General features: G+C 36.5%; 3 protein-coding genes across 4 annotated transcripts; 2 read left to right on the top strand and 1 right to left on the bottom strand.

Moving 5' to 3' along the window:
* The first annotated feature begins 367 nt into the window (after positions 1–367).
* LOC140755645 (RNA-binding protein 48) lies at positions 368–1832 on the top strand. Its single transcript, XM_073090947.1, has 2 exons — positions 368–507; positions 1026–1832. Exons 1-2 carry the CDS (start codon positions 397–399, stop codon positions 1809–1811), a joined length of 897 nt encoding a protein of 298 aa, XP_072947048.1. The 5' UTR covers positions 368–396; the 3' UTR covers positions 1812–1832.
* On the bottom strand, positions 1807–14464 carry LOC140755643 (tubulin beta-4A chain). The gene is made up of 12 exons (XM_073090944.1): positions 14213–14464; positions 13185–13296; positions 12377–12502; positions 10743–10844; positions 10201–10328; positions 8799–8966; positions 8196–8310; positions 6791–6861; positions 5978–6117; positions 4672–4831; positions 3783–3884; positions 1807–2839 (listed from the first exon to the last, which is right to left on the bottom strand). Exons 1-12 carry the CDS (start codon positions 14267–14269, stop codon positions 2765–2767), a joined length of 1356 nt encoding a protein of 451 aa, XP_072947045.1. The 5' UTR covers positions 14270–14464; the 3' UTR covers positions 1807–2764.
* Positions 14465–14719: 255 nt separating this feature from the next.
* LOC140755658 (uncharacterized) lies at positions 14720–18806 on the top strand. 2 transcript variants are annotated; one of them, XM_073090962.1, is made up of 3 exons: positions 14720–15044; positions 16662–16834; positions 17462–18806. In XM_073090962.1, exons 2-3 carry the CDS (start codon positions 16671–16673, stop codon positions 18537–18539), a joined length of 1242 nt encoding a protein of 413 aa, XP_072947063.1. In that variant the 5' UTR covers positions 14720–15044; positions 16662–16670; the 3' UTR covers positions 18540–18806. The 2 variants fall into 2 exon arrangements, with proteins under 2 accessions (XP_072947063.1, XP_072947062.1); XM_073090961.1 differs by having other exon boundaries at positions 16656–16834.
* Positions 18807–24767: the final 5961 nt, after the last annotated feature.

Raw genomic sequence — 24767 nt, 5'->3', positions numbered from 1 at the left:
ACTAATCTTTCATGTACAAGCTTTACGCTTGTACATGAAAGATTAGTATAGTCCGTGAAAACTGCTAGCACCACAGAACACCTATACTCCTAACGGATAGCACAGTATAAGGATCTACTGCTAATCCGTTCTGAAGTTGTTGCGAACAGGTGACGCGATTCATTTCTATATTCAAAGCGGACTATAATATAATTTGAATTTTAAAATGTCTAAATAAATACGCTTAAGATATGGTCACACTAAGTATTGTAATAAAAGCAGTTGATAGATACCCTAATAGTAGCACTTTAACATGGCAACATTAACCAAATGTCTCAATTTCAGAAGTAAATATGTCAATGTCAACTTTATCAACAAAATTACAAAAAGTAAAAACCTATATTTATTTTATAAATCATGGAAAATGAGAAAGATACCGACAAAATCCTGCTGCCTCATCATGAGCAACAAGAACTCTGTGCTACGCGGCTCCCATACCGCCAGGGAAGGAAATTAACTGCTGTAAAGGTAAAACTGAAATAGAACATTCAAAACTTTCGACTTATCTGTCTATAATAGAGCTCGATGGTGGCAGAACCTATCGTAGTCCGCCTCTGGAGATATCACCACCACACCTATTACTATTTTTTTTTATAATATAGGAGTAGAAGACGAGCATGCAGTCCAAGTGGCTACTGCCGACTATGGACAGATGTCCATGTTGGGTTGATTAGGTACAGATATTATCAACCCAAGATAGGATTAGTTTCTTTCTTGATGTCGGCCACAGATGCGCTGCTACCCCTGTGGACTAAGCTGGAAAGCCTCAGAAAAGTATGTCTCCCTTACCACGCCCTTTAAACCAGAACACAGCAGCGCTTAACACTGCTGTTATTAGGCAGAAAAAGCGGTGCTTGTTTCAGTGGTCTCTCTAGAGTTGAACCACAAAGTTCTACCAACTTCAAACACAATGTTGTAAAATATAGGTCATTATTTTTTAACTGACTCAATAAAACATATGGATAATGTACTTATTTTCTTTTCAGGTATATTCAATAACAAAAGAATCAAACCATTTGCTAATATTTGGCGTACCCTCCTTAAACTTACGTCAGGAAGCCAAAGCCCTGTTTATAAAGTTCGGCAAGCTCCTCAAATTCAATATAAGCAAAGACCATGCATCAGAACCATTCACAGAGACCTACCACGCTCAGTATGAAAGAATACAGTGCGCTAGATTAGCAAAGAAATTCTTAGACACGAAAAACTTTTACGGAGGTTCGTTACACATATGTTATGCACCGGAACTGGAAAATATTGAAGAAACTACGAAGAAACTGTTACAACGCCAAAAAGATGTATTATTTCGACTAAGAAACTTACATAACGAAGAAATTAGACCTAAAGTTGTAGCTAAAGAAACTAAAATTGATTCTGTTAACGAAACAGAGCATGAGAAAGTACTTTTAAACATGGGAGAGGTCAATATAATTGGTACAGAAATAAAACCTAAGTTTAAAAGGAAAATTCACAATGAAGTAGTCATAGAGAAAAGGTTCAAACCATGTTTTGTTAACGAAACTGTTGATGCAAATGTTAGTAGTAACGATAATGTTAGTGATAATGAGAGACTTAATTGTAATGTTAGTAGGAGTGTTACAGATGTGACTGAAGTTGAAATAGTTGACTGTACATCTGTCCAAAAAAGTGTTGTTAGTAATATTAATGAAGCCTTAAATTATAATAAGTTTGGAGACGAAACCGTTGTGAAAATACCACCGAAAACTGTAAATAAAATAAAGTTTAATGTAAATAAAAAGACTTTGATTTAGTTATTGTTTTATTTATTGTCAAACATGGAAAGTAAATGGAAGGTAGTGGTTCTTTTTTCATAATGTACATTAAAATTCTCTGATATTAAAAATAAATCCTTTTTACCACGCTTTTATTAACTTGACCTGTATGTATGTATGTAACAGGATCTTTGAACTCCATTTTTAGACACTTTGAACAGTTAGTTTGATTCAAAATTTTGAACATTTATCTAGTACCGATGACAATACACGATTTTAATATATTTTTTTTCCATTCTCTTTACCAGGGTTGTCAGGATTAACGAATTTAGAGGCGGAGTTCGAGCGCCTTAGAAAAATGTTCATGGCAAAGTTACTAGTTTGCAATAATTATTAATTTTTAGTTTGATTACCTATAAAAGCACGGTATTTAGTTTTTTTAATAATAATCTATGCAAAATTATTAATAATAGATGCAAACAGATTTTGCTTTCAACTATAAAATGAAAGAAACAACTTTTTTATTCTTGAATGAAAGGGAGGTATCTTTTTTTAGCAATCGGATGTGATAACAACAGAATGGAATATTGGCCATTATTAAAAAAAAAAACAATCACGCAATATCTACCCTAAAAGGTGCCTACATACGACCCAAAACAAATATAAAACGGAGTCTTATAGAACTAGTAGACGAGTACATTGCACGTTATATAAAGTAGGTTAACAGTCTTCAATTTTTAATTAACCCAATAAAGTGTATAAATATATAAAATTTTAACAATTCAATATGACTAGTAGATTAAGACTATTTTTTGGTATAGTTTGTGCTATAAATAAGGTATAGGTATAGTCTGCGTCAAACTGTTAGTCCGCTCTGAAGTTGCGAGCAGGTGTAGTCATACAATCTGCTATGGCAACGTGATTCATTTCTATATTCAGAGCGGACTAGCAGTTTTACGCGGACTATACATTAAAAATTATGTTCTCCATGCTCATTCTTCTTCAGGGTATTCTTCCCCAGGAATTTCCTCTTGTTCATCAAATTCTACATCTTCTACGCCTACTTCCTGTTGAGAATAAAAAAATACATTAAAAGTGTGTACACGAGTAATAAGTGATACTACTACCATAGATTAGTAAAGACACTTTGCCGCCTTGAAATTGAATTACGCCACAAACGGCTTATTTTAGTTAGTTCTTTTTTTTATTCTTGACAAATAAAAACATTTTTAGAGAAAATTTACGAATAAATGACTAATACTGCGTAATTTACGTAATGAATAAATAATTATTTCAAATATTTTAGGGACATTTTAGCACGGAGACGTGGCAAAACTTTTTTACGCAACTATTTCAATTCTCAAAACTGGGTACATTTTCTTGTCAGGAGTGAGTAATCTTTATTAAACTATGACTACTACAAACAAAAAAAATATTACAAAATGATTGCTACATATCGTAGCGTATCGTATTATATTATACATATAAATGGATATTTTTTAATTAAACATTAGAAAGGTAACTTAATGCTCCAGCGTAACCCTTTTCTTTACAAACGTCGTTACAACAATCAAAACATTTTCCCTTAAATGATATAATCATAGTAAAGAAAGAGATATAATTCGATACGATTCGGATACGATACGAAGACGATATTAGACGATACGATCATATTTTAATAATTTTGTAAACTTCTAATTACGCCAAAGAAGTATAACTTCTCACATGTGTACATAAGTACACACGTGCTTCTTTGTTTTTCAACACTAAGTCAATATACTTTTTATTCATTTTACTTTTATACAATTTACATTTAATTATTTACAATATTTACCTTATAAAAAGTACAAAAATAGTATATGAAACAGGTTTTAAAATACTCATAATAAAAAAATTAAATACAATAAGCTTCATCCAAATTGTTGTCCCTTGGTAGTCTCCAAAACGCCGACGATATTACCTCGCTGAATAGCAAAGCTAATATATTTTATACCAATATTTGAAAGGTACCTCATATTGCTGGTACTCCGACACCAGATCATTCATGTTGCTCTCAGCTTCCGTGAACTCCATCTCGTCCATGCCCTCACCGGTGTACCAGTGGAGGAAGGCCTGCAATAGTCAAATTTTAATAGTTTTTCACTTGTGAAGAGTTTGGAAATTGATAAGAGATGGCGCTTGCGTGTTCTGAATCACGCTATCGAAGTTTTCTGGACATGTTGCATATATACAAGCTCCGAACTGAGACTAACGGAGCATGTTACTTCCTATACTCCTCAAAATTATTCTCTGTTTTTTATAATACAGGAGTAGCAAACAATAGCAGGAGCAGCTGATGGTAAGCAACTGCGGTATGGACATCTGTAATTAAACCCAGATAAGATTAGTTTCTTACCAGAGAACGGCCATAGATACACCGCTACTCCTGAGAACTAAGCTGGAAGGCCTCGGAAAAGTATGTCTCGCCTACCACACTTCAAACGAGAACACAGCAGTGCTTAACACTGCAGTTATAAATAGGTCTGGCGGTAATGCCGCCGGAATCCACAAAGAGTTGTACTATCTTCAAAAGTTGACTGAAGGGCCTAGATATGTGGTTGTGAGCATTTAAGCGGTTTCTACACTCACAACCCCACACTAGGATTTCCTGTATCGTGGGTGCTATGGACATACACATAGACAAATACACAAACACTCACACCCAGAAACAGAAATCTAAATTCATCATTTAGATATCTGTCAGGCCGGGGATCGAACCCAGGACCCTTTGCGCGTCAGACCGGCATGGTGAGCGCTCCGCCACGCGGGTCGTCAATTTATCAATCTTCATATCCTCAACATTTGAAGATGAGGGGATGAGTGGATTTGTTTTGGTGTCATAAGATGGAAGATGACCCACCTTCCGACGGAACATAAGCGTGAACTGCTCGGACACTCGCTTGAAGATCTCCTGTATGGCGGTGGAGTTGCCCACGAAGGTGGCGGCCATCTTCAGTCCTCTCGGTGGTACGTCACACACCGCCACCTTCACGTTGTTAGGGATCCATTCCACGAAGTAACTGAAATTTATTATTTTATAATATGGTAGTAGCAGACGAGCATGCAGTCCACCTGATGGTAAGTGGCTACTGCCGCCCAATGACATCTGTAAACCACCCATGATAGGATTAGATATTCCTACCTAAGGTCGGCCACAGATGCGCCGCTACCCCTGAGGACTAAGCTGGAACGCCTCGGAAAAATATGTCTCCCTTACCACACCCTTCAAACCAGAACACAGCAACGCTCAACACTGCTGTTATGATGCAGAAATTGTTAGGAAATCAATCATCTGTAGGTGCTTATTTTACGTAACTGTATACGGGGTTGGAGATATACCACATACGAGTATATTCAGATTCGAAATTAACTCATCACTAATCAGTAATTGGAAATAGATTTAGTGTAAGGTCCAAAATATGATATTGATCAAGTGATTCACATGTCGGCGACCTATAAGGAGGCATTGTTTTCGTAACGTATCATATTATTTCGTATACTTAGTATTGTATTCGTATCTTATTGTGTTCGCTCGTATCATACCTATGCTTGAGAGATTTATATAAAAAATTCTTTAAGATATGTGAAGTCTACCAATACGTACTTGGCCAGCGCGGTGGACTATGGCCTAGTCCTTCTCATTCAGTGAGAAGACCCGTGCCTAACAGTGGGACAGTAATGTGTTGTTGATGATACCTATAAACTCATTATAATTAAACATTATTATCGTTAGATACGTCAAAGTTTCCATTACAAATAGTTTTACCGGTATTTTTTCCTTAAAGAAGTATAATTTGTAAAACATGGTGGTCATTAAGGAACTAAAGTTACGATTCTCCTATCAGAGCGAGAGGAATATAGGACATAAGGAAATTTGTATACTAAGGGGTAAAGTACAGGAAACTCCAAACTTTTTTAACACGCTTTTATTAGCTTGGGTTGTGGGGCGCTTTTTGAACCTGATAAATGGAGCACCCCACGCTTTTTTCACAATTATACTATTTACTGTTCCTTAATGGATTCCTAGATTGAAGATTATTTTTTGCTTTTTAGTTGGTTTTCTCATAAAAGCGTGTTTTTTAGTTTTTTAAATTATATTTATTATGATTCTGATGATGATCCTGGAACATGCAGTGCTAAAGTTTTCCTAAAAGTTCCCCACTCACCCCGAGTTCTTGTCCTGTACAGCCAGCATCTGCTCGTCCACCTCCTTCATGGACATGCGGCCGCGGAAGATGGCGGCCACGGTCAGGTAGCGCCCGTGCCGCGGGTCGCACGCCGCCATCATGTTCACGGGGCTGAACATCTGGTGAAGAAAAGGTTTTGTTAAAAATATTGAAGTTAAGGAGCATACGGTCCACCTTTTGAAGGTGGTGGAGACCTTTGTGGTTCGACTCCGGCGGCACCACCGCCAAAACTATTTATTCTACCTAATAACAGCAGTGTTAGGCGCTGCTGTGTGCCGTTTTGAAGGGTGTGGTAAGGGGATGTCCCCTTGAGGACTAAACTGGAACGCCTCCGATAAGTATATACTTATCCGAGGCGTTCCAGCTTAGCGCATCGGTGGCCGACCTCAGGTAGGAATATCTAATCCTAATTAAAGATGTCCATGGGCGGCAGTAGCCACTTACCATTAGGTGGACTGCATGCTCGTCCTCTACTCCTATATTATAAAAAAAACCAAATGGTAAGTGTTTACTGCCCTTGGATAGCTTTAATCAACGCCAGATTACATAAGAGTCCTACCTGAGCTTAGTTACAGATGCGTTGCTGAGGAGTAAATTGGAACACACGCATAGCTTTGGTATCATCAGAAGCAAACTACTTGCGGAGGAAACCAGATTCAATATTCAATTTGTTCAAATTATTTGTTTCATTCATTCACTCATTTGTGTTCACGTTCACTCCGAAACCTCATAGGTCCACGACCAGAGAAAGGCTAATGCATGCATATCTATTGACTCTTAAAGAAAACTCACTTGCTGTGTTAACTCTGGTACAGTAAGCGCTCTGTAACCTTGGCTGTTACGAGCTGTAAGAGGTGCAAATCCTGAAAAAAAACAGAACGTAACTAACATCTTCAAAAAATATGGAAATAATAAACGAGCATGCAGACCTGGTAAGTCATTGCTACTAGACATCTGTACAACTCCATGTAGAAGAGGTTCTATCCGAAGCCGATCACAGGTATTCAAATGTCTAGGAAGAGTATACGTTGTCCCTGTAGTCTCGGGAATAGAATAGGGCTACGGTATCCCCTGCCTGTCGTAAGAGGCGAATAAAAGGGGGCTTCCGGGGTAGCGGGCGGCAAGATTGGGAGCTCGGACCGTCCAGCAAGCAACCCCGGGAAGGACGACGGTATGTGTGGTCGCATACCGTCGTAAACACCAGATGGTGTGGGAGGAGCCAAAAGTGCTCCCCCAGGGTAGAGCCCGATCGGGGCGTTGCACTTGGCGGACTCCGGTTGTGTTCCCTCGGAGATCCCGGAGTTCTCCAACAAGCGTTGAGGACGGCCACCGGGGGGGTTTTAGTGCGGTAAAAATCCCACATAACCCGACGTCGCTCTCACGTCGTCGGGTACCTTTTGAAGGTTTCCCCCTCGTAAACAAAAAAAAAAAAGGAAGAGTATACGTATATAATTATATATGTAAGTATATACAATAACTATACAAACAATAGGTTACATAACAAACACACACATAATATAATATGTATAATTATACATACAATAGGGTACACTATAAGAAAAATGATGAACCGTAAATATAAGCACTATATTTTCTGTAGAAAATATAATTTAATTAAGTATCTTTTTAAAAGTCTGTCTGCTGCAGGCATTGCGTAATTCATTCGGGAGAGAATTCCACAACCGAATAGCGTGAATAGCAAATGACTTGGATACGAAGCCAGTCCGATGTGTTGCCTCTCCTTACTAAGCTTGTCGTATATGTAAGTCAGATCATCCATACCCTTCCGTGGTAACCCAGCTGCTTCACGCTAAACTAATTACAGTAGTGTTACCTCATCGGTGGAATCATAGTGGTTCTACCATCTTGACATTACATCATCATTACACCATTACACCATCAACCCACTTCTGGGCACGTGTCTCCTCTGAGAATGAGAAGAATAAGGCCATAGTCCACTATGTAGGCCAAGTGCGATTTGGTAGACATCACATACCTTTGAAAACTTTTTTAAAGATTTCTCAGGTGTGCAGGTTTCCTCACGATGTTTTTTATTTACCTCTACAGCAAGTGATAATTAATTTCTAATACGCACATAACTTTCAACAATGAGAGGAGTATGCCTGGGATTTGAACCTTGAACCCCTCGATATAGAGAATCAGTTTCTTAACCACTGTTTATTATTTTCAAACTTACCAGGCATGAAGAAGTGAAGCCGGGGGAAAGGCACCATGTTGACGGCCAGCTTTCTCAAGTCTGCGTTCAGCTGCCCCGGGAACCTCAGACATGTGGTTACCCCGGACATGGTCAGCTGAAAGTAAGATTATCATTAACATTGTCACACGTCTGGGCATAGGTCTTCTCTCGGAATATGAGAAGGATTTAGGTGAAGTTATGACATTCTGTTATCAAAATTCTTAGATAAGTAGGTATTCCTCAATTTCTGGTTCTTTATTTAGATGACATTGACTTATTTCATCAGGTTTCCCATTTGCCTTATCATTAAAGCTTATAAACTTAGGAGTGCTGTGGCGTGGGGCTCACAAGAACGGATCAAAAGACATTTTTGGAAACTTCTCTGGTATTGAAAATATGTATTTGCGATGGTGACTACTTTCTATGAAATAGCCCGTTAGCCTTATCGCTTCTCGGTTTAAGTATTAAGAAAATATGTACTTAAAAAGGCATACGACACTATTTTTTCCTCCAAAACCACTTTAAAGGCCACTAATTTGAGATTCCCGAAAGCAGAAAGATCTACCAAAAATGGACTATCCTACAGAACATCAGAATACTTACAGAAACCAGATGATTAAGATCCCCGTAGGTCGGCGAAGCGAGCCGAAGCGTCCTGAAGCAGATGTCGTACAGCGCTTCGTTATCGATGCAGAAGGTTTCATCTGTGTTCTCTACCAGCTGGTGGACTGATAGCGTGGCGTTGTACGGTTCTACCACTGTGTCGGACACCTGGGGACAATGTGTCGGAAATTGGGAGAATTGTACTGTTAGAGGACGGTGGTACCACCGCGATACTGGCAGTTATGTTTGTCTATTTTCTAGTTAAAAGTAACGTGATGTCCTTCCAAAACGCAACAAGAGATGGCGTTAAATTTTTCTGCATCACGCTATCGAAGTTTTTTAAACTGTGGCGACCTCCCGCTACTCATCAAGAGATGGAGCCACAAGTATTCTGAATCATGCTATCGAAGTTTTCTAAATATCTGGCATATATACAAGCTCTGAACTGAGACAGTTGGAGCACGGCCGCTCCCCCGGCATGATCACCTAGCCCGTCGGGAGATCTCCCTTTGCCAAAAAACATTTTGCATAAGTACAGTAATACCTCAGACTTACACGATTGGTGGGACCGAGTGATAACCGCGCAAGTCGAATTCGCGTAAGTCGGGGTATGCGTGTACATATCATCGTATGGTATGATATTAAATGTGTTGACTTCGCGCAACAAATACAAATGTTTACATGAATAATTGTAATAGGGTTAGTAAGCTTATTTTTTATAATCGGGAATTGCGGGACACTCAAACCATAGGAGAATCGACGAGATTTGAAAATCGCGTAACTCCGAATTCGCGTAAGTCGGGGTAGCGTAAGTCGGGGTATTACTGTATATAGAAGCTCTGAACTGCGACTGCAGGAGCACAGCCCCGATATAGACAATGGCTAGGTTCATTTTGTAGCACATTTGGTTACGATTTTTTTGAGCGCAAACCAAACTTCAGTGGTACCAAACATAAATCCTTATTCCTTATCCTTACTAATATTATAAATCCGAAAGTAACTCTGTCTGTCTGTCTGGTTGTCTCTTCCTCACGCCCAAACCACAGAACCGATTTTAATGAAATTTTGAACAAAGATAGTCTGACACCCGAGAAAGGACATAGGATAGTTTTTATCCCGGAAATCCCACGGGAACTAGGGATGGCGATCTAAGATCGATTAATCGGGGAATCGATCTTTTGGACCCAAAACATCGATTATTTTAATCGATATTAGTAAGGATTCAATCGTAAACTTTGCATTTGATCAAGTGATGATCTTTAGCAAAGTTGAAGGTACGAAATTTGAGTTTCATGTATGTTAGTATGTTATATTATTTTCTTTTAAACGCGGGTGAAGCCGCGGGCAAAAACTAGTTATTCCATAAATACCTAGGTTCAACAGGTTCCAGGGTCTTATTTACCTTAGGTGAAGGCATAACACTGAAGGTGTTGACGATCCTGTCAGGGTACTCCTCACGCAACTTGCTGAGGAGCAGCGTCCCCAGCCCGGACCCGGTGCCGCCGCCCAGGGAGTGTGTCAACTGGAATCCTGGAATAAGATACGTCATCATCACTCAACAATGCAGTTGCGGAGAAGAAGACTGGAGAGATTCTGGAGACGTAGTCAAGAAATGGCGGAGCAGTTGAGAAAAGGTAGAGAAGCAGTGGAAAATAGCGAAGAAATAGTGGAGAAATAGCGGGGATTAAGTGGGGAAATGGTGGAGAAGTTGTGGAGAAATGGCGGAAAAGCATTGGAAATACGGCAGAGAAGTAATTTAAACATTTCAATGAAGTTGCGGAGGAGTGGAGAAATGGTGGAAAAGCAGAGAAATAATGAAGACATAGCAGCGAAGTATTTGAGAAACAGCAGAGAAGTACTGGAGAGGCATTGGAGAAGTTATGAATAGGTTGTGAAGTTGTCGAGAAGTAGGGAAGATGTGAAGAAGATATGAAGGTTACTTACCTTGCAAGCAGTCGCAGGGCTCAGCCTCCTTCCTCACGACGTCCATGACTGACTCCACCAGCTCAGCGCCTTCCGTGTAGTGGCCCTTTGCCCAGTTGTTGCCTGGAAGTACGAGTAACCGTCGTTATAAGGCAATATACATTCATTTGGTAATTATGTGATCCGTACTTAGGCTTAATTCTTACAATGTGACTATTTGTACAGGTACTGGACTAATAAATTATATTTATTCGTACATTTATTCAATTTTTTTTTTCTTTAAACAATGTGACAAATTCAATTTTTTTTTTTTTAAATATATTTATTCGTACATTTATTCCATCGGTTAGGTTAGATTAGGTTAGGTTAGGTTTTTTTTTTTTTAAATATATTTATTCGTACATTTATTCAATTGGTTAGGTTAGGTTAGGTTTTTTTTTTTTTTAAATTGATTTCGAACGGGCTGATGGCGATCGACGTCATTTTTTGATGTTAAGAGCTTAGTTTCTAAAATCGATCGGTAGAGCCGTTTAAAAGTTATTAAAAAAAAAAAAAAAATTGTAGTTTTTTTGAGATTTCTCAAAATCTACCGGTTCGAATCGGATAATAATAAGTTGTTTGTCCAGTACCCGTATTAATAATTATAAATTATTCGTACGGTAACCGTATTAATAATTATAAATTGTTCGTACAGTACCTGTATTAATAGACTCAGCCTAATTCTTATTAAGCCTGATTAGGGAGTATTTACTCATTGTTTTTGTTTAAGTACTTTTTTGGACACCCATGACGTCATACTGGTCTGTCGCGCAAAGGGTCCCAAATAGGATCCCCAGCCAGACAGATATCTAAACGACGAATTTAGATTTCTGTTTCAGGGTCTGCAAATACGCAATTTGTCTATGTGTGTGTCCATGGCACCCACGAAACAGGGAATTCTAGTGTGAGCCGGTAAGTGGAAAAAGCGTATTTTTAAACAGTTTTCGTGAAACAATATTTCTAACGAAAACTGTTACGCTGAAGGGTTACATGACTGTTATCGTCGTTAATAAGAAGCTTGGATATTAACGATATCACATTTTTATAACGTTACATTAAAGTAATAAGTGACTCATTTGATACTACAGTTTAAAAACAGATGCGGGTAGGTGAAGTGGGGACGACACCTTGGCGGCGCTCGAATTAACAGAGAGCGACATTCTGGTCGGAGACTTCAGCAAGAGCAGTCGAATAACGGAGATACTTGTGTAGTTATAATACTGCTAATCACTAGTGTGAACTTACTTACGTATAATTGTTATATCGTTACTCTGTACCGTTTATGTGACTATATTATTACATGACTTCAAGACCTTCAAGATGACTTTGATTTCATTGCGGTCATAATGTTCATAATTATGATTATGTATTATCGGTTTGTAAACATGGAACCGATACGAATACGATTCGACATGATGTATAAATACAAATCATTTTATCATATGTACTTTTTGTATTGTAACTTTCACTTTGCGCGCATATACTTTTTTAATTGCACCAAAGAAGTGCAACTTCTGTATTATGTACATAATACATAACAGACACACACACGTACACACATATACACATACACGCGCGCTCACACACACATAAACACACGCTCACACACGCTTTACCTGCACCACTTTGTCCAAAAACAAAGTTATCAGGCCGAAACAGTTGTCCATAGGAAGATGACCGGATAGCGTCCATCGTGCCTGGCTCCAGGTCCACCAGCACAGCGCGGGGCACATAGCGACCTCCTGGAAACACATCATGGGTGACACATCTCAATTGGTATTTTGTGTTTCTGGAAGCCTTTTATTTCTGGAAATATTTTGGGAATGTGAAAGAGCAAGTATTTTTTGAGAAGGAAGGTATAGTCCGCGCCAAATTGCTAGTCTGCTCTGAAGTTGTTGCAAGCGTTCTCATACAATATACTATGACGACGCGATTCATTTCTATATTCAGAGCGGACTGACAGTTTTACGCGGACTATACCACCGTCACACCTATTTCTAGCGCGAAGCAGCTCTTGACTTTAACTTTCATATTTAAATTAGTCGGCTTTTAACGGTGGTAGAACCTTTGTAGTTTGACTCCAAAGACACCACCGCTGTATCTATTTTTGCCCAATAACAATGGTAAACGCTGCTGTGTTGTGGTTTGAAGGGTGTGGTAAGGGTGACATACTTTTTCGAGGCGTTCCAGCTTAGTCCTCAGGGGTCGACGCATCTGTGGTCGGGCTTGGGTAGAAATCTAATCTTATCTGGGATTGATTATAGATATCCGTGGTGGTAGCAACTTACCATCAGGTGGTCTGTATGCAATATTATAAAAAAAATCATCCTACCACAAAAACGCAGAACTCACGCTAGAAATAGAAAAGGGTACTCTGCAGAACCATACTGACTCTACCACTTATCCAGGTTTGAAGGTGCTTACCATCAGCAGCCTCATTATAGTACACCTGGATCCTCTCCAGCTGCAGCTCGCTGTCCCCCTGGTACCGCCCCGTGGGGTCTATGCCGTGCTCGTCGGATATTATCTCCCAAAACTGGGAAAGAAGAATAGAACTAGAGAAAATTTATAAAATAGAAATATAGCTAATGTTACTCCTATATTTTAGACGAAATTCACGACATGTTACATAAATAGATTAGTAAAGATTACTCACTCCTAACAAGAAAATGTTAACCAGTTTTGACAATTGAAATACTTAAGTGCATAAAAAAGTTTTGCCACGTCTCCGTGCTAAAATGTCCCTAAAATATTTGAAATAATTATTTATTTATTACGTAAATTAGTTATTTATTTGTAAATTTTCTCTAAAATTGTTTTAATTTGTCAAGGATTCAAAAAAAGAACTTACTAAAATAAGCCGTTTGTGGCTTCATTCAATTTCAAGGCGGCGAAGTATCTTTACTAATCTATGATCAAAGGTTATATGTTAAAATGCGATATGCTAGAGAAACATTACCTTCTATAGTTGGGTAAGAAGGGAATTATACTAGGAATGACAATTATTGAAGTGAGACTTCTAAGGCCATGAGAGGAATGTATTGGTCATATTATTTTTGCAACGGAAGTAGTTACGCAGAAGAGTTACTTTACTAAAATCATTTTTTGTTTTTTTTTTTACTGAATTTGAATTTAGTAATCATTGACCACCGCCAAAACAAATAAAACGGATATAGCATTTGATTAAAAAAGTACTGTTCCTTTTTCAAAATTAAATTAGATATTTGAAATACCGTACTATTGGCGCGAAATCACAGAATGAGTGATAAGGAATTTATTACTATATTTTCACAAAGGAAAACCTAGCTATCTCATTATTGTAATTATGCATGTATGTTGATCATTGAACCGCGACCGCTTTCAGAGCGTATCGTTCATAAAAATAGATTTGACTGAATGTAGTGCGTCATAGACTAGATTTTAATTTGAAAAAAGAATGTTTTTGAATCTACCTTCGACCCTATCTGGTTGCCGCACTGGCCAGCCTGCAAATGCACAATTTCACGCATTTTCTCTTGTTTTCACAATAAATCACTGTGGAAATCGTGCACACACTAGAAAATACAACGGTCTATTTTAAGCTTGGGCAGCACGTGGGATAGTTATTCTTGTTGTCATCTTTTTGGATCGTTTTGTGGGAATATTTTTTGATATCTTCGCCGAAAATTAACTATATTTGTATAACAAGTACATTTTTTGATGCTACTGGATTTTGGACATTAAAGTTTATACTTACTAATAATAGGAATTGCAAAATTAATGATATTTACTTCCAAATAAAGCCAATTCATATTAATAATATATAAATAATACGCCCACGTCATATTATTTTCGAATTAATACAAATTAAGAAATTATAAAATTTTACAATTGAGTTTTGTTATCTGTGGTTAGTAATATATTTGTTATCTGTACCGCAACACGAAAAAAGTCGACCGAGTATAAAGAATTAAGAAATATGTCAGTCAATTGTCAAACAATAATTTTACGTGCAATATTTTCGCCGTGAAAAACATTTTGTATCAATAACTGTGCATAATATTAGTAATTTTAACGTAATCATAGTTAATATTTTGGCTAAACCTGTGTTTTGATGTTTGTTTATTATTTATTTAAATGAAAACGAGGAATGAAAATAAAATATGCCCTGAGGGGAACAGGGCCATTTTATGATTTTTATCATCATAAGCATTTTTATTTCTTTTGTGCCAGTACGCTATGATCGAGTTATGACGTGGTTCAGTGCATTATAGGATTAATAAAACTAAATCTTCGCCTTAAAAAGTAAGTAAAAAAGTTATTGTTCTGTATTTATATAATTATTTTGAATTTTCGTATTTTATTTGAACTTCACATTGTGAAGATTAATGTTTACATTAAAGTCAGGTACTACCACCAGTTTTTGCTAGAAATCTACCAAGAAAACGAATTAAAAACAAAAATTAAGATGAAAAAGCAAAGATTTTGTTAATTTTTTTATTGATTATAAATATTTTTTTTTATTTTCTAAGTAACTTAGTAGAGCCTTTTTTGGTTCGACTCTATAGGCACTACTGTCACACCTGTCTGCTTTATAACAGCAGTGTAAAGCTGCTGTTATGGTTTGAAATGTTGTGTTATAGAAGTCCTACATGGGAAATTCCAACTTAGACCACTGTGTTGCAATGTTATGACAGACCTCTGGTAGATCCTATGCTATCTAGGATTGATTATAAATGTCTAAATGGTAGTGACTTACCATCACCGTTTACCGTTTCCAAGGGTATGTGAAGTCTACCAATTCATACTTAGCCATCGCGATGGACTATGGCCTAATCCTTCTCATTCTGAGAGAAGACCCGTGCCCAGCAGTGGGACAGTAATGGGTTGATGATGACATAGTAAAAGTAGTCAATGATGGTATTCTGGCTTATAAGAGTGGTAATGAGCTGCAGTGTTATGGTTTGAAAGGTATAGTTAGATTACCAAGAAATTTATAGTCATAGTCGTAGAACAAAGTCGGATTTAACAAATACCAAACTTTACAGGGCTGCCATTTCAAGTTATTCACAAAGTCATTTACTATGAGCGCATATCAAATCCGTCGTTATACTGACTGATTAATTTGAAAACTTAAATACATAGATTTTGTTCTATAATGCAGTAATAATATTTACACAATATGTTATCTAATTATGATAAAAAGTGAATTTCGCATTTTTGTCAAATCCGTCTTTGTTCCACGACTATGACGATATAAGAGCTATTTATTTTATTAGTTTTTTTATACAAAATATATATTTATACACTTTTACTAATAATTTAGATTTGATCTAAGATTTGTGTCATTATGAGATTTAACGAATACATTAATAATGAAATGGGATAATTTATTTAGTTAATATCTCATCAACATTTCTAATAATAAAAACACAAATATAAGTGTTATAAAAAATATCAATTATAATTAATTAATTAAATTTATTTCAACAAGAAGTCTGAGTTCTGACTTTGCTAATGTGTTATGCTTTAAAATGTATTATATTCTTGTATTTATATTATCTTCTGTGGTTCGACTCCGGCGGCACCACTACCACACCTATTTCTACCTAATAACAGCAGTGTTAGGCGCTGCTGTGTTCAGTTTTGAAGGGTGTGGTAAGAGAGACAGACTTTTCCGAGGCGTTCCAGCTTAGTCCTCAGGGGTAGCAGCGCATCTGTGACCGACCTCAGGTAGGAATATCTAAATCTATCTGGGGTTGATTACAGACGTCCATGGGCGGCAGTAGCCACTTACCAACAGGTGGACTGCATGCTCGTCTGCCATTCCTATATTATAAAAAAGTAAGGTTCTATATTAAGGTCATCACAGTGCTTATCTAACAAAATATCACTATTAAATGTTAACTGAATTAGTTTCAGGTCACCAAAATGGAGGCGCCTCCAGCAATACCTCTGCAGCCGAAGACAGAGGACGTGAAGCCTATGAAGTTTATCAGTGTGAACAACCCAGCACTCACTGATGAGCAGAGGGCTATGTACGAGTCTGTCCTCTCCACATGGAAACCTGTACTCTTCCCCAAGAGGACTAAGAGGTACGTAGGTTCATTATTCCTCTTTTTACACGCTTTATATTAGCTTCACTTGTATGTTTGTCAGTGAGTAACTCCGTTTTTCAGTAGAAAGAGATCAACATACATCCTTATCTTACCCTGCATGTATGAAAGAATTAAATAGAATACCGAAAGCTTTTTAGTTGATTTTATCATAAAAGCGTGTTTTTTAGTTTTTGAACAATATTTATTTTTCATTTAGTCAATACCATAGATTAGTAAAGATACTTCGCCGCCTTGATATTCAATGAAGCCACAAACGGCTTATTAGTAAGTTCTTCTTTTTATTTCTTGACAAATAAAAAGCGGACTAGCGGTTTGGCGTGGACTATACGTACTTACATTTATTATTATATATTAAGTTTTACACACAATTACAAATAGTCCTGAGAGACTATTTTATATAATAAAAGATTCAATAATAACGAAAAGAAAGAATGGCTTTCTTTTCTCTGACAATCCATTCTAAGACATCCTATTCTCTAAACAATATAATATACTTTCTTTATATAGTTTCCCACTATATTGCTACTCACCAGCAATTAAATAGACTTATCAACATAAAATAATTTAAAAAGTATTTATTGTAATGAAAATATCCCCTTACAGGTACATTTGTCAAAAATGCAACAAGGAATTCAAGAATTATCAAAATCTATACCTCCATACTACTAGAGTGCACTCCTCAGAGGAATCGGCGGTTATTTGTGATATATGCGACAAAACTTTCAAAAATAAACACTATTTGTATATGCATCGGATGAATAAACATTACTCTGATTCCGAGAAGTGCTACTGTCAGTTCTGTTTGCAAGAATTCAGGACAAGAAGAGCCTTGCATATGCATGTGAAGAGAATCCACCCGAATACTCTCCCGGAGATCAAATGCCATGAATGTGGGAAGGAATTCAGCGTACCATACAAACTGAGGTATCACATTGACGCTTGCCATCGAGTCGATAAAGAGAAATATAAGTGTCATATCTGTGATAAGTTATATAAAAGTCACTTGAATCTGAATAGACATCTCCACTTCCAACATTCGCAGGTAGAGAGGCATACCTGTGTCTTCTGCCCGATGACATTCAAGTCCCGGCATCATATGAAACGACATATCTTAAACATTCATCCTCCATTGGAGTCGAAAGTAACATGTCCGGAGTGTTTGAAGGAGTTTAAAAATGATCAATATCTAAAAGAACACATGCAGGTCCATTCTTCATTAGATACAAAGGTAAAATGTGACTTGTGCGATAAATACTTCCATTCGGCTGTCCGGTTGAAGAAACACAAGAAGATTGTCCATCCGAACAAACCGAAGATTCGTTGTGAGAAGTGTGATAAGGAGTTTGCACATGCTCACTACTTGAGGAGACATAATAACTCCGTGCATGTCGAAATGGATGAAAGCCAGTACCAGTTTGGTTGTGATCAGTGCGGGAAGAAGTTCAAAATACGACGTTACCTCAACAATCATCTGCAGAGACACGAACAACAGCATCTGAAACGAATATCTCAGATGGTGAAGACGGTGATGGGTGCTGATGGAGAACCTAAGGACAAGGTACCGAAGAAGAAGGGTAGGCCTCGTAAAACGAGGAAGGAGATCGAGTTCATCAAGTGCGAACCGGTGTCCAGCTCGGATTCTGATTCTGGGGAGACGGACGATGATTCTGATTCGGAATAACCAGAATCTTTAATTTTTTTGTGATAGACTTTTTTGTATGACCAATTTCGATTACTGAAGGTTTTAAGAAATGTATAAAAAAGTCTATTATAAATAATGTTTTCAAGATGTTATAGTAGAAATATAGGTTGTTAGCTAACATGTCGTCTCAATAGGTGATTGACAGATCAAATTTGGTTTAAAAAGTAACAAAAAATTGTGTAGAATTAAATTACTGGGGATATAGTAGGGATGCTGATTCGTCTAATAAAATAACAATTTGTAAATCTATTCGATCGATCGATTTTAAATTTATTTCACGAAAAATAGATACCAGTTTTTGTACTGCTCATTAGGAGAAATCGATTTTCTAGTATCAGATCGATTAATTGCAGAGTAACGAATGTATAGGATTAATTGTTGTGTTTTTTCCAAAATATCGATTCTGCGTTTTATCGATATAAGATCACCATGTCTAATTATTGGCAAAGAAGCTACTATATTGGATTCCCTTTTCAGGGTCCTAGATTCGATTACCGGCTAAACAAATGTGTAAATAAGTGTATTTGTGTGTGTGTACAAGACACCACAACAAACACACAAAGTTCCATCGTCCATTGAGATGACTAGCTTTCAACAATAACATATATTTAATTCACTTTTAAATATTATAAATGTTACTATTTTAAATTCTATTAATCGGATAATTATGCGGTACTTAAGAACTCTTGTGAGTGACGTCACTAGATAACAGATGGCGCGAAGTCTGAATCACGCTATCGAAGTTTTTTCAATATTTTGCATATATAAGCGGAGTGCGGTACTCTGCAATAAGAGATTCGAGAGCATATAGGCTATAGTAATTCAATTTAAATGGAAAACAATATGAATTTGAGCTGTTTAAATTTAAATAGGGTAGAACCCTTTGTGGTACTATGGCACCATTGTCACAGAAATGTGTCACTTTAGAAATAGTGGCGGTAGTACCTGCCCATTCGAAACTAGCTGCTGTGTTCTGGTTTGAAGTGTGGTAAGGGAGACGTACTTTTACGAGGCGTTCCAGCTTAGTCCTCGGGGGTAGCGGCGCATCTGTGGCCGACCTCAGGTAGGAAGCTTATCTAATCTGGGGTTGATTACAGGTGTCCATACGGTCCATACTCCTATATTATAAAAAAGTCAGGACAAGTTTTTAAATATTTGAAATCAGAACACAGCATGCTAAATCCTACACTGCCACAGATAATTTACAGATTTAACTCTAAAGTAACGTACAAAAACTTCGAAATTAGTCATAAATTCACTATGGTATTTATAAATTTTATATGACAGAATGTAGAATGTATGATGTTTACCTGTCAATGTCAATTTTGTGACATATGACGTGATGTCACACACAAAGTTCTAGTGAGACATTGTGACTTGTGACGTCATATGTCGTGATGACACTTTTTTTTTATTTTTATGATATAAATCTATAATAATATGAATGTAAGCTTCAAGCATGCAACACCTGATGGTAAGTGGCTACTGTCGCCTATGGACATCTGTAATCAACCCCAGATAAGGTTAGATTCTTACCTAAAGTTGGCGACAGATGTGTTCTTACTTCTCAGGACTATGTTGGAACATCTGGTAAGTATGTCTCTTATCACATCCGTCAAACCAGAACACAGGATCTTAACACTGCTGTTATAACAGAAATTTGAAGGTGGTAGAAACCTCTGTGGTTCGACTCCGGCAGCACCACCGCTACACCTATTTCTGCCTCATAACAGCAGGTTCTGGTTTGAAGGGTGTGGTAAAGGAGACAGACCTTTTCGAGGCGTTCCAGCTTAATCCTCAGGGATAGCGGCGCATCTGTGGCCGACATCAGGTAGGAATATCTAATCCTATCTGGGGTTGATTACAGATGTTAATAGGCGCCAGTAGCCACTTACCATCAGGTGGACTGCATGCTCGTCTGCTACTCCTATATTATAAAAAAAAAGAAATAGGTATGGCGGTGGAGGTGGAGTTTCTATCAGGTGGACTGTATGCTTTTTTAATTTTTAAAAAAATAGTGTGACAAGGACAGGTATAACAAAAGCTATATTTTGTAACGTTAAGACTACTAAATTAACTATAATTACCTCAAATAAAAGGGAAATTTTAAAATAGGACACTTTTGCCTACCTTAGACAATGTAATGTTACTTATTAAAGATTTTTGATATACTTCGAATAGATTTAGATCAATAGATAGACAAAAGGGCCACTAAAGTTCTATTAAAAGTAGTTAAGAGGTTTCAATTAGATATGCCTTCGTTATCAATAACCAATCTTATGTTCTTTAAAAATGTCGACATTTAACATATTTCTTTTTTACTAATTATTTATAGTAGATATCGTCAAATTACGATCTTTTGTGGGTAATATTGGATAGATTGATTATCAATAATGGGCGATACAGCGATATATAAGAAATTTTTCGTTTTTTTTTTCAAGTTATTGCGACAAAATTACACCTTTTTTTGGGTCCTAAATAATCTATTGATTTAAATCTATTAAATAATTAATGTTATGTACGGCTGGTGTTGGTATCTACTCTTACCGGATAGTGTTTCATCCGTTCCGATATGGGATCCGATATATCGGACCACGCTTTAACTACAACGTTCAAATTTCGCTAATTTTTAAATAAATACGCACACACTTGCATAAAATGTAAATACACGACACAAAAATCATAATTTCTAAGGGCGTCTATACACCATCCGATTAGTCGTTATCCGATCCGATATCGTAAGGGATGAAAGAAAAATAAAAATCTGAATAGGAATTTCTTTGTTTGAAAATTTGTGTTACATTATGTGTGTTACACTAAAACTGTTGTTGAAAAATATGTCAAAAAAGTACCACACCAGCCAGTAAAAGCAATAGTAAAATTGTATAAATCTAAAATAAATTTTATAATAAGTACGTTTACATTTAAAAATTACAAATTATCTTTTTAAAATTCCTAAGAAATTTTGATAGAGTAAAATTTTAAAATCTTCAATTGAAAATTTTATAATTGTAAAATTGCACACTATCTATCTATCTACTGTTAAATATATTTCTAGGTTTTAGCCTATATTTGTAAATTATTGCCTTCGAATCGTCAATAATAATTATAATTATTAGTTTGACTTAGACATGATATTGTTTTTTTGGACACAAGATATCCTTCAACTACAAAAAAATTTGTATACACGTTGTCAGGGGTTCAGATAAGAACATAGGGTAGCTTTTATCCCGCAATAAAGTACCGTTCCCGTGGGATAGATATAAATCCCTAACAGCGAGCGAAACCGCGGGTAACAGCTAGTTAATAATTGTGTTTTGTCAATTACAGCCATATTGCCGACAATATATAGTCTCAATCAAAGAAAAACGCTTTTGAATAATTACGTTTTGTCAATTATAATAATCATATTGCCGAAAATATATAGTCTCATTTAAAGAAACTAAAAACTAAGCAAATCTTTTTATTTTTTACACCGGACAGTACATTAAATGCATGGTTGCGGTTATGACTTTATGTATGGTCATGTGTCGAGTTTAGACATCTCGTCACTAGATGGCGTTACTTTCTGAATCACGCTATCGAAGTTTTTTAAACTTGCATATATACAAGTTTCCACGATTACTTCAGTAAGGCCATTGCCGATGCATGATCGGCCGGAGTGAGATCTCCCTTTGAGAAATAGAGACTACATGATTAAAAAAATCGCTTGGTAGTACTAGTGTCACACCTATTTCTGTTATAACAGCAGTGTAGCGCTGCTGTGTTCTGGTTTGAAGTGTGGTAAGGGACATACTTATCCGAGGCTTCCAACTTAGTCCTCTGGTAGCCACGCTGTCGTGATAGGTCTTTTATCTGGGATTGATTACAGATGTCCACGGGCGGCAGTAGCCACTTACTATCAGGTGGACTGCATGCTCGTCTGCTACTTCTATATTATTTGACATACCTGAAATCAAGACAAATAGGTCTAACCGCCAACCATGTATTTTAGTATACTCCGCGTAAAACTGCTAGTCCGCTCTGAATATAGAAATGAATCACGTCGCCATAGCAAATTGTATGACTACACCTGCTCGCAACAACTTCAGAGCGGACTAGCAGTTTAGCGCGGACTATACAAATAATTACTGAAATTGGTTTAAAAATCTTAAATTGTTTACAGTTAAGATTATTCTATCTATGTAGATGACGTTAGTGAAATTATATACATTATAATTAAAATAAATAAATTTTTTAAGCTTCAAATTTTTCTATAAAAAATAATTGAACACAAAATATTGTGATGTTTTCTTCAATTTAAGGATTAAGTTATATATACAGACATAGACCGTGTCAAGCACGTACCGTAGCAGACAAAAGTCTCATATAGTATGTGTAATGACTTATGTATATCTACTTTACAATATCGTCAAAATATCTAAATATATATAACTCGACTGACACAGTGATCTATCAACGCACAGCCCAAACCACTGGACGGATCGGGCTGAAATTTGGCATGCAGGCAGATGTTATGACGTAGGCATCCGCTAAGAAAGGATTTTGATCAATTCTACCCCCAAGGGGATAAAATAGGGGATGAAAGTTTGTATAAATCTTCTTAGTTAATAATATTACTTCGTAACGCGAGCGAAGCCGCGAGCAAAAGCTCGTTGTAAAATAATTGGCCAAGTGCAAGTCGAACTTGCACCCGGAGGATTTCGTACCATCATTTTTTTATTTATTTTTAGTATTTGTTATTATAGCAGTCATTGAAGTAAATACATTGTAAAAATTTGAACTGTCTACCTATTACGGTTCAATAGATACAGCGAAAAATTACGAAAAATATCGGTTTCTTGTATGGCGACCCCATTTATTATCAACTTTTTTATTTTTAGTATTTGTTGTTATAGCCGGCCACTATACATACTGAGTAAAAAATTCAAGTGTCTATCTATTACGGTTCAGGAGATAGAGCCCTGTGACAGACGGACAGATAGCGGAGTCTTAGTAATAGGGTTCCGTTTTTACCTTTTGGGTACGGAACCCTAAAAATAGGATTTTGTCTGTCACGATCCGTGTCTGATGCGGTCAATGTCTGTACATATAAAAAACTTATTTGTAAATATAGTTAAGTTGTGTCATTTATATTATATGTAATTATGTAAAATTTATTTTACATTTATATGTTAAGAGGGGTTAGGTTCCATTGTGTATATTATTTCTATGTATATTGAAGATATTAAGGTTTAAGGGAATATACATAACATTTAAAAAATTGTTATAACATGATTTTTTGAAAAATCTAGATTTGTAGACTATTTTGCTCAGTTTTTTATGTTTATTAAAATAACTGAATGTTTAATAAGTTGTAGATACAATAATAATGTTGAAAGAGTCAATTCAATTCAGATTGTAGAAGAAATGTATTAAATGTTATGTATATTCCCTAGTATTTTGGGAGTCTCAAAATGTTTACGAGTTTCATATTATATTCTATAGGAGAAAGTTTCACTATTGATCTACCTTCACAGCGCCTGTTTTTGCTCTAAATTGTCCGATCTAAATGTATTACAAAATCAGAAAAGAGCTACATTGGTTTGTGGTTTGTTTGTCCGTTGATATTTGTGACAGATTATTTTTTGGTAAAGTTTGAAGATGGTAGAATCCTTTGTGGTTTGTCTCCGGCACCACCACCATTATACCTATTTCTGTTATAACAGCAGTGTAGCGCTGCTGTGTTCTGGTTTGAAGTGTGGTAAGGGAGACAGACTTTTCCGAGGCTTTCCAGCTTAGCCCTCTGGTAGCGGCGCATCTGTGGCCGACCTCTGGTAGGAATCTAATTCTATCTGGGGTTGATTAAAGATGTCCTTGGGCGGCAGTAGCCACTTACCATCAGTTGGACTGCATGCTCGTCTGCTACTCCTATATTATAAAAAAAATATAAGGGATATTACAAAAAAAAAAAAACATCTTAAGGCTCTCAAAATGTACCGAATAAATTTATTGTTAAAGTCCGGCACACACACGGTAAAACATAAATAATTTCTATTTGTTTGTACATTATAACGGCATAATAATTTGTTAAGTCTAGAATATTCCTGTTTCGCCTTATATGGAGTAATTATTGCTATTCAGAAAAAAATGTTGTATTAATTATTCATAATGTTTTTTTTTTTTGTAATTTCTTTCTAATTATGTACTAATTTATTATTGTAATTA

This window comes from Epargyreus clarus, unplaced genomic scaffold, assembly GCF_041222505.1.
Source record: "Epargyreus clarus isolate Ecla_fem2 unplaced genomic scaffold, WU_Ecla_fem_2.2 ptg000033l, whole genome shotgun sequence".
In the NCBI taxonomy this organism is placed as follows: domain Eukaryota; kingdom Metazoa; phylum Arthropoda; class Insecta; order Lepidoptera; family Hesperiidae; genus Epargyreus; species Epargyreus clarus.
This window is presented reverse-complemented; position numbering and strand designations above follow the sequence as displayed.